Consider the following 10376-nt stretch of genomic DNA (forward strand, 5'->3'; position numbering starts at 1 on the left):
TATATACTGTATGTGTATATATATATAATTAAGATTCAATTCTTGGGATGTAACTCATTAAATATGTTATAACAATAACAATTTATTTTTAATTGTTCCCACACGTGCTTAAATAATCTTGCTATCTGGTAACATTCAGTCTTGGTCTCTGGCAAAGGATGGGGTCCAATGGTCCAGCCAGGACACTCCCACCTCACATTAATGTATCTTTAATATAATGTTACTTTATGCCTCATTATTAGCATTCACTAACCATAATAACTTTAAGAGAGAGAAAACATATAAACCAAAAGGTTCCCCAAGGTTTTTGGAATGCTAAGTCAGTGATAGAAACTTTTAAAGAGTAACTCCACTTTTGTTGAGAAAAAAAATCAAGCCTCTCTGGGTAATCAATATACATTTCAAGGATTTTACCAAACTTTGTTGTAGATCCGTACCTTTTTCTGCTCTGAAGAAATAGTTGTTTGTTTCAGGATATAATCTCTAGTATGATTCCTGAATGGGAGGGTCTGAGCTTGTTATAATCAGCTGCTAAGCTTTCTGTTTTGTAATGAGGAAAAGTACAGTGTCTGCATCCCTTTAGGGACTATCTCATTGAAAATGAAATTCCTATTGAAATAAATGCCTAATGTTACTTGTTTGTTAGTGCAGAACAATGGGAAAATCAGTCAACCAATCAAAGAATCAGGAAGTTACATTTCTGGGGGTATTCTGTATACCAACTGTGTTTTCACTCACTGTTAAATTGATGAGCAGTAAAGGCAAAAGCATTGCCTATGGGTAATTTTTAATATCATAGTTTTTCGCCATTTCACAGCACACACAAATGGGTTGATTTACTAACCTTATAAACACACCACGAACATGTATACACCTCTGTAGTGTGTTCCCTCCCAGCATGATCTATGGGTGGAATCTAAACACCTTTGTAGTGTGTACACACCCAGCAGGTGTGTTGTGCAAAGCCAAGCATGAATTGGAAGGTGATGTTGTGTAAATTAGCTCTATGTTGTGTTGCTTGCGTTGATGAATGCAGGAATGTAAATGCATGAGCTAACCATTTTTGTCTAAACTGTGAAGCAGCATTATATATGCATCATGTGCATGATTTTTCCATATATGGCATTAGAGGAAATATGCTTTTAGAGACTTTTTGGTTGATAAATAAGTTTTGCTGTGTGAAAATCACACGCACCTGGTGCGTGCATGTGTTTAGGTTAGTAAATCACCCCCAAAGGTTCAACACGGTTTCATCTATTTACCTGATACAACCTCATCTTTTATATTTTACAAACAAATGGGTATTATATTGTGTTTGTGATCACTAAAATTCCTTTCATTTATTTTTTCCTAAAAGTATTGATTTGATAAACATTTGCACAAATATTGTGCAAAATAAATAATTGCAACTAGCAACTACAGAGCTTCTACTTTCAGAAAATATATAGTTTGTGGGTTTTAAGCAGTTTTATATCCAAAAATGATTTAAACATGTGTGAAAATTTTAAAAAATGGCCCCAGTAGCAAAAGTGTGGATACCCTTTGAGGTTTGAGAGTCTTGATTTGAGCATTGAAAGGGTAGGGGATTAGTCAGAGATGTATCATCCAATTTAGTTATATATTCAGGCACTTAAAATTGTATTTTTGGTGGTGAACTTTGAGGCAGGTGATAGATGGGCAGATTACCTGTAGAGAATAGTGGGTGATAGATACCTGGCTATCCTCTTTAGCACTGGTGTTGGCTAAAAACCACACCTATCTTCTTTGACTTAGCTAAGTTATGTACATTGAGAATAGTTATATATTCTTCATAGACCCACAAACTCATAGAGATAATCATTATATTAAAAAAATATATTTGATAAGCACTGCTTAGCCACCCAGTCTCTCCAAGCACCTCGTGCTTTCATCGGCCCAGTATTGGTGACCTAATGTAGAAGCTGATCCTCAAGCTTCTGAGGCTCTAAAAAATCTGCTACATGATTAATGAATAAGTAAGCAATTTATTAACATTGGCATGCCAAAAGTGTTAGTATTTTAAGTACTTAGGCTTTACCAGGCTGATAATTACATTTTACATAGTTCATACATTGATTGCATTTAACAAAAAGCAGAAGAGGAAAAGGATTGTGAAATCCTTCAAAACTGAAGCAAATGGCTTCTTAATGATAACATACTTGTAAAAATCAGTCTGTATGTCCCAGTTTTTGGTACAGATACTTAGAAGCATTTAATAAAACAGCAATGAAATGAAATTTGTCCTGGAATGAGACTAGCTACCAGTTAGTCGTTATTTAATATGAATAATTATCATGAAAGTAATCATCTTCCTCTTCATCTCCAGCATGGTTCTCTGCTATTGGCTCATGCTCCTCTCTGTGATATTGAGGAAAATCATCATCGTCATCATCATCATCATCATCCCTATTCTCTTCAGGGAACGGGTACTGAGGAATGAGTGGCACATTTGTTTCCCCAGCAATACGCTTCTGCTCACCATAGTAAATACTGTGTAGATGGGGAAAACAAAGAAATGCTAAAGTGCTTATGGGACGTCTTAGTTTATTTTGATCCACACGGAGGTAGGTCAGTCGGTGCATTCTATCCATTACTGGACACATTAATGTTATGTTTATATCTGTAAGAAAGAGACAAATTATTTACCTACATAGTAGAGTGGTAATAATATGTGTGTGTATACAGTATATATATATATATATGTATATATATAAAGTGATAAAGTGCTGTACAAACTATTGGCGCTATATAAATCCTGTATAATAATAATAATATGAATTTTCCCCAGCCCTCTTCAACATGGTACACTGAATTAACTTACAATTGTTTAACTCATATCTATATTATTAGGATAGACTTACTTTCCTGCTTTGTCTAAACCAACATTTTATCCTTGTGGCTCTTTCAACTTGACACTCCCCCACATCATATTCCTATAAATTTAGATCAGCTTTTGGGGCAAGAGACTGTTGTCAGAGAGCATTGACACTCATGCCATGTCTATTTTAACCAAAATGTATATTTTAACACACTGTAAATACAAGGGCATTTAGACAAAGCACTTTCACTAAGACAGAAACAAGAAATTATCTACAACGGGTACTCCTGACAGCTTACAGGTGAACCTGTCTTTTCCCATCAACCTCTTGTCTTCCCAGTCTGATTACTAGTCTATCCACCCAGTAATATGCTCTCTCTACCTTTCCTTCTAACAATAGTGTCTCCTTACCTAACCTCTCATTACTTTACCCCTTTTCTCCACCCCACAGCTTATGTGTATCACCCTCTCTTCTGCCTTCTCTCTATTACTGCACATATCACATTCTGCTCATTTTGACCCAACATGCTCACATAACCTCTAAGACACTGGGGCATGTGCATTCATACAAAACTCACTCCCATCTTACTTCTCTTACCCTCCTGCTTCTCCTAACTTCTGATGATATTCTTCCCAATTCTGGCCCTCCACTAACATTCACACCCACTTTCTCTGGCAGCAGCCTCAATCCACACACTTTCATTTCTATTCCTGTTTCCAAGAAACAGTACACCTTTTTAAGTGCCTTCTGGAAAGCCTGATGGTCTGTAACAAGCTGCCCTCTGTCTATGATTTTTTTTAAATCTACAAATTCTTTGACCTACTTGCAGATACTGAAGCCTGGCTCTTACTATGCCTCTCTTACTGCTTTCTCCATTGGTAGCCTTTACTGAACTCACCCAGGCCCAGAGGATGAAAGGGAGGTGGAGTTGGACTCCTTTTGTACTTATAAAGCACTTTTCAAGTTATTCATTTACCCCCCTCTTTATCCCTCCTCCTCTTTTGAAGCTCACTGTATTTGTCTTTTGTCTCTGAATTCTCTGAGGATTTCTGTGATTTATTGGCCTTCTGGACAGGTATCACTCTTCCTTGACAATTTCTCGGACTACCCTACTTCCTCTGAAATATTCACCATCTTGATGACTTTAACATTTTTGGTAATGCTGACATCCCAGCTATTTCTCAACCTGACCGCTTCTATTGATCTAACACAATGAACACAACCTCTTACTCATACTAATGTCAACACCCTTGACCTTGTATTCTTCCAACCTTTGTAAACCCTGCAACCTCTCTAACACCCCTTTTCCAATCTCTGATCACAGCCTTATCAGTTTCATGCCTGACTTGTCCTGAACCCCCTATTCCTTCAACCAACAAACAGTTCTTCATAGAAACCTTCATGACTTCAAGCCTTCTCTTCCCTATTCAGCTATTGCTTACCTCTACAACAAAATCTCACCCCTGTCCTGCCCTGACCTGGCTATTATTATATCTACCACAGCTTGCTCTCATCCTTCCTGGACACACATGCTCTCTTCAATACACACATAATTTGTCCCCAACCACTACAACCCTGGCAAACAGACAATACCAGAAGTCTGAAAAGACATAGTTGTGCCCTTCAGTAATTGTGGCGTAAAACTAGGTCTCTACAAGACTTCACCCTGTATAAGGATGCCCTTCTAAGATTAGATTCTTCCCTCCAAGCTGCCAAACAGACCCATTTCATCACTCTTAACACCTTCACATCCATTCCGTGTCAAGTATTTTCTATCTTTAACTCTTTTATTTGAGCCACACTGCTTCCACATACTCATTATGTTACTGCCCAGATCATTGCCAATAATTAAAAAAAACAAGACTGATGCAATTTGTGATAAGATCTCTACTGTCCAGTTATCTTTCTCAATTAACATACCATGTCTACCAACACATTAAATACTTTCCTCTTTTGAGCCCATCATTACAGAGGAGGTTGCTAACTTTTCTCTGACACCTCTCTCACCACCTGCCCCCTGGATCTTCATAACTACTCAGCTCACCCTCTTACTCTGTTTTACACTCTCTTTGTCACGATCTGGAATCAGGCTCAGAGTCCAGTAGCTGAAGCAGCAGGCAGAAGCGTAGTCAGCAAACAAGCCGAGGTCAGAAGCCAAAGGTATCAGGTATGTAGCAGAAGACAGTGAGAGTAGTCCGTGAATCAGCAGCCAGAGGTCGGTACACGGGTAGCAGTATGAGCAGACTGTAGCACAGAGGGAGCAAGATAATGACAGGAGCACAATAATCTGGCAAACAGGAAGTGCAGAGGCATGGCTTAAATAAGAAGTTCAAGGGAGGAGCAAGGAGTTCAGAGTTCAGCAGAAACTAGGTTTAACTGAGGATTACACAGGAGATCCAAGGTTCTAAGGTGGCTCAGCAGGTAGAACCACTGCCAGCTACAGCAGAGGTCCTGGGTTCAGATCCGGTTCCTGACACTCTTACTCAGAACTTCAATTTCTCCCTCTTTACTTGCATATTTCCCTCCCTTCTAAAACATACAATGGTCACCTTCTCAGTACTTCTACTGAGAGGCCTTTCTACTTCAACTACAATTGACAACTCATTCTGTTTCAAAAGCGCCACTCCTTTGGTCTCCAAGATTCAGCTCTTCCCTGGTTCTCCTCTTACCTATCTAAGCACTCCTTCAGTGGTATCTGCAACTCTACCTCCTCCTTTCCTCTTCCTCTTTCCATAGGGGATCCCAGGGCTCTGTCTTTGGACCTCTTCTATTCTCTATCTTCTACCTCCTCCCTTGGGAAGTTGATCACCTCTCAATGGCTTCCAGTACTATATCTATGCTGATGACACTCAAATCTATCTCTCAACTCTTCAGATCCCCTTTTCAGTCTCCTTGAGCACACCACTCACACCACTTTCTTAAACTCAATATTTTAATAACTGAGCTCATATTTTCACCCCCAATTTTTCTGTCAAGATCAATAGCATAACTATCATCTTCACTCATACCAGGGTGCTAGGCAGACCTCTCCTTTCAACCCCACATCTAATCACTGTCCAAATTTTGCTACTTTCACCTCCATAACAGTTACAAAACACACACCTTCTTAACCAATTAAATCACTAAGCTACTAATTCATTCACTGGCTATCTCTCACCTCCACAATTGCACCTCCCTCCTCATTGGCCTACCTCTATACAGGCTATAGTCATTTCAGTCTGCCATGAATGCTGCTGCTAGACTCTTTCTACTTACCAACTGCCCAGTGCCTGCAAGCCCATCCACAACTCTGCCCCCAGCTATATCACCAACCTTGTCTCATAATATTACCAAAACAGTCCCTCATGCTCCTTCCAAGATCTCATGCTCTCTAGCTCCCTCATTAACTCCTCCCATGCTCACCTCCAGGACTTCTGTGGAGCCTTTTCCATCCTCTGGAACTCCCCACCCCTTTATGGTAGCTCCTACTCTATCTGCCTTTGGGCAATCCCTAAAAATGAATCTCTTCAAGGAAGCCTTTCCTGCCTGTACCTAACAACTGAAATGTTATTTTCTCAAACAGCTCATCCCGAAACAGGTACTACTTTTTGTATCACTTGTCTTTCTCTTTTATATGGTAAGCTGCCATGAGCAGGGCCCTCCTAACCCACTTGTTTTGAATTTTATTGTAACTGTACTGTCCCCCTTTATTTTGTAAACCACTGCACTGCAAACTGTTGGTGCTATATAAATCATAATAATAATAATAATAATCATAAAAATATGAATTGTGAACATTCTTAACTTCTTTAGTAAGTAAGCCTCAACATTTATTTATTTGCTCATGGCAATGTTAAGACAAGTTGCTAAACAATAAATCTCACTACATCTATTGGTGGTAGAACATGTCTGCAAGATGTGACCAGTTTTTTTGTAAACTGATCAGTGTGAAAACATGCATATATCACAAGAGTGTGTGTCTGTACACTTCACAGGTCCATAAAAAATTCCAGACAACCAAACATACTTTCAGGCTAACACAATGATTGCAAATTTAGTTTTGCAACGATCATCAGAATTGTGTGATGATCAGAAAATGTGTACGTAAAACCTACAATTTTGAGTATAGATACACTTTTGATCATGCCATGGAGTTTTCTGAACCTGATCTCCCTTGCTTGTGGGCTATACAGCTCTGCTGCCCTTCTATTATTTGCCATCTTGGTGCTTAAAAATGTAGAATTATTTAAATGTAGCTTTATTTTTTAACATAGAGAAGATGCAGAAGCTTTTTTGTATTTTTTAAACATAACGAGGAGTTACTTACTTTCAAATTCATTGTCATGCAAATAGAGGTGCTCAAGTGATCGAGGGATGTAAAAAATATGTTTTAATTTGTTGTGACCCAGGTTCAGCTCCATGAGTTGTGGAAGATTAAATATGTTCATTGCAACCTCCTCAAGCTTGTTCTGTGACAATCGAATTGCAATTATATTTGAAAGCTTTGTAAAATAATCATCTGGGATTTTGGAAATGGAATTATTCTCTAGCGACAGGTACATTACAGAAGGTGAAAGGTTTGCAGGCATGGAATTGAGTTTGTTGTTACATATATTAAGCTGCATTAACTTTGTCAGCTTGCTTAGTGTTTTCCCCTTGATGCTCTCAATGCGATTGTTGCAAAGGTCAAGCATAGTCACGTTTACCAGGCCCTGAAGATCTTGCTCCTTTATTCTGTTAATTTTGTTGCTCCCAAGAAAGATTCTTTCAATAGATGCAGAAAAGGGTGATGGGATCTCTTCTAATTCATTGTTGTTCAGGTAGATTTGAAGAAGATGAGGACTTTTTGCAAATACACCATGATCAATCTTTTGTGATTTGAGTCTATTGTAGCTTAAGTTAATTTCTCTAAGATTGGTGGCATTGATGAAGGATTTCATATTCACTGTTTCAATTTCATTGTTCTGAAGGTAAAGCTGCTGAATCCGGGAAGGGACTTGGGGGATGGCCTTGAGTTTCCTGTTGTCACAGTACATGGTGATTATAGATGATGGAGGGCAGTAACATTCCCTAGCACAGTCTGTTGTGTAAGGAACACTTGGAACATGATAGTCTGCGCTGCTTGGGAAATGAAATGGTGGCTGGTACTCAGGTTGTGGCTCAGGGTCATAATCAGTGTCATAATCATATTCACTATATTGGCAAACCACCCCTGTTGCGAGCATGAAAGCCAAAATTGAAAACCGAACGAGAGTGCCCATTGTAACCATTCTTGGAGTTCTGCAATAATAAAACAAATAGTATATACATTTTGGTATTTCCTTTTTAGAGTGAGCATACAATTATAATAGATAATAGAAAACAAATAGCTATGTGCCTATTCATTTTAGTTCCCTGTCATTTTCATTATTTAGATTCAGTAATTTCACAGACTTGCAGCTTTTAAAGTCAGAACTCTAAACCTATGCAATAAGCCCTGTTTTTAGCAATACTGTATTTAGCAAAATAAATACGGAAACCTTTTTCTAGACATGTGCGATTCGTTTCATTCCGAATCGAAATTCGGACGAATTTTCGGAAATTCGGACATTCGGATGTATCCGAATTCCGAATTACAGACATAACGAATGCAAACGAATCCGAATTTCCATTTCCGAAATTCGGTAGCGTTCGTACGAACGTTCGTTTCGTTTTCTGTTCTTATTCGTTTCTTATTCGTTTCGTTCGTTGGAGCAAAGTGACATTAGAGGAGAAAAATATTTTTTCCCCCTCAAATGTCACTTTTGCTGCAAACGAACGAAACGAATAAGAAACGAATAAGAAACGAATAAGAACAGAAAACGAACGCTACCGAATTTCGTCCCAATCCGAATTCCGAATCCGAATTGACTTTCACACCCGAATCCTGAAAAACGAAATAACACAAATCCGAATTTAAAACGAAACGAAACTGAACGAATTTTTTGGCAGTGCACATGTCTACCTTTTTCCACATTAACACACATAATATAGAATAGAATTCTTTACATAAAACTGATCTCTTTAATAGTAATATCTACAAAGACTCTAAAACAATTCTATTCATTTTTCAGTGATCTTATCACTGTCTGTTTTGTACATATGCACTTTTAGTAATAGTAAATGATGCTGCTCTTCAGCATTCTGCAAAATCTCTTACCTCCAGCATGGCCCTTTAAAGCTACTCTGTGTTCAGAGATGCTTACCAATAAACTTTGTTTTCGAAAAGCACATATATACTTTCACCGAGCACACAAATAATGTCTAACATACCAAAATCTATCAGTTTTATAACGAGATATGCTACAACATAGTGTTTTGGCCCCAGCCCCAGATTCTCATAAAACTTTGAGTTTGTTTGATTTCCTACAAAGCCTACAGCTGTAACAGCTGGCATGCACACACAATCTCTATTAACTGCAGCATTCTTGATTTTAAGAAAATTTTAGTCAGCAACTTAATCAAACGCCCCCTTGGTTGTTATAACTTTGCAGCAGTTCCATACCTCAGTAATTGTGCTTCTTATTTGCTCTGAGAGACAAAATGCTTATGGTAACAATATGTACCACCAGATGCTGTAAGGATTCCACTTCTAGATTTAGAGATTGCCTTGAGTGTCTGAAGAAGAGCAGCTGAAGTTCATTCCTAGCAAAATAAATCTTCGCTCATCCAGCCTTGACTTAGATGACTAAAATTGTGTGAGTCCTTTCATTGTGAAAAGTATCCTAGAGCAAACAAAAAAAAAAAAAGGATATGCTTTGTGATTTTGGCCAAGTTCGGTGGGTTTAATCTGTGTCCCTTCTTATTTTCGGTTTGAGGTGTGGCAACCATCCCCAGAGGGAAAAAAACTTCATACAGCAATGTACACATAAAATGCACTGTGCTTCATTACTTTTTGCCAGAATATCTTTCATACTTTACTCGGAATTCTGTGACTTTCCTTCTTTTTTTTTTAAATGTGCTAAATTGCCAAATACCTTTCCATGATTAGATATGCAGCATTTGAGCTTTAGCAATTGTGTGTAGAACGATTTTTTAAAGTAAGCATTTCAGCTCTTTACTAAATAGCACATACTTACTCAAACAGTAGGTTTTGGCTGTTTAAACACTACCCCTTGTATATTTGTTGCTAATATCCATCACTTGAATGCTTATTACCCATGTTTATCCTTCTAATAAAATGTGACATTGAAATGAATGGTATGGCTGTCTATAAGACCTTTTCAGTTCACTTGGTTAATGAGATTCTTGACAAATAATCAAAGTCCTATTACTGTTTTTATTTACATATTATCTTATATGCTATAAATAAGAATAAAAGTTTTAAAATGTGTTTGACTGTGCAAAGAGGCAGATTAGGAAAGGCACAGGTCTCTGAGCAGCTGTGGGATTGATTATTAGATGGGGTGTTTTCCCAACAAATGGGCAGTCAGTCTGGCCAGCCAGTGAAGCACATGCCAGAACAGTTGTGCTGCGGAAGACAGCAGGTGTACAGACACACCAAGGCACAAGTAGGCAATTTCGGCACTCCAGCAGTGGTGA

General features: G+C 38.2%; 1 protein-coding gene across 1 annotated transcript; it reads right to left on the minus strand.

The window, feature by feature from the left end:
- Positions 1-2032: 2032 nt before the first annotated feature.
- Positions 2033-9596, minus strand: OMD (osteomodulin). Its single transcript, XM_018552308.1, has 3 exons — positions 9340-9596; positions 7144-8096; positions 2033-2638 (listed from the first exon to the last, which is right to left on the minus strand). Exons 2-3 carry the CDS (start codon positions 8084-8086, stop codon positions 2295-2297), a joined length of 1287 nt encoding a protein of 428 aa, XP_018407810.1. The 5' UTR covers positions 8087-8096; positions 9340-9596; the 3' UTR covers positions 2033-2294.
- Positions 9597-10376: the final 780 nt, after the last annotated feature.

Source organism: Nanorana parkeri, unplaced genomic scaffold (assembly GCF_000935625.1).
Source record: "Nanorana parkeri isolate BGI_ZX_2015 unplaced genomic scaffold, ASM93562v1 scaffold83, whole genome shotgun sequence".
NCBI classification, from domain to species: domain Eukaryota; kingdom Metazoa; phylum Chordata; class Amphibia; order Anura; family Dicroglossidae; genus Nanorana; species Nanorana parkeri.

Excerpts from the sequence above, each read along its gene's own strand:
- OMD (XM_018552308.1), bottom strand. The coding sequence starts at position 8,086 with ATGGTTACAATGGGCACTCTCGTTCGGTTTTCAATTTTGGCTTTCATG. Across the intron at positions 2,639-7,143 it reads GCATGACAATGAATTTGAAA|ATATAAACATAACATTAATG; the intron begins GTAAGTAACTCC and ends TCTTTCTTACAG.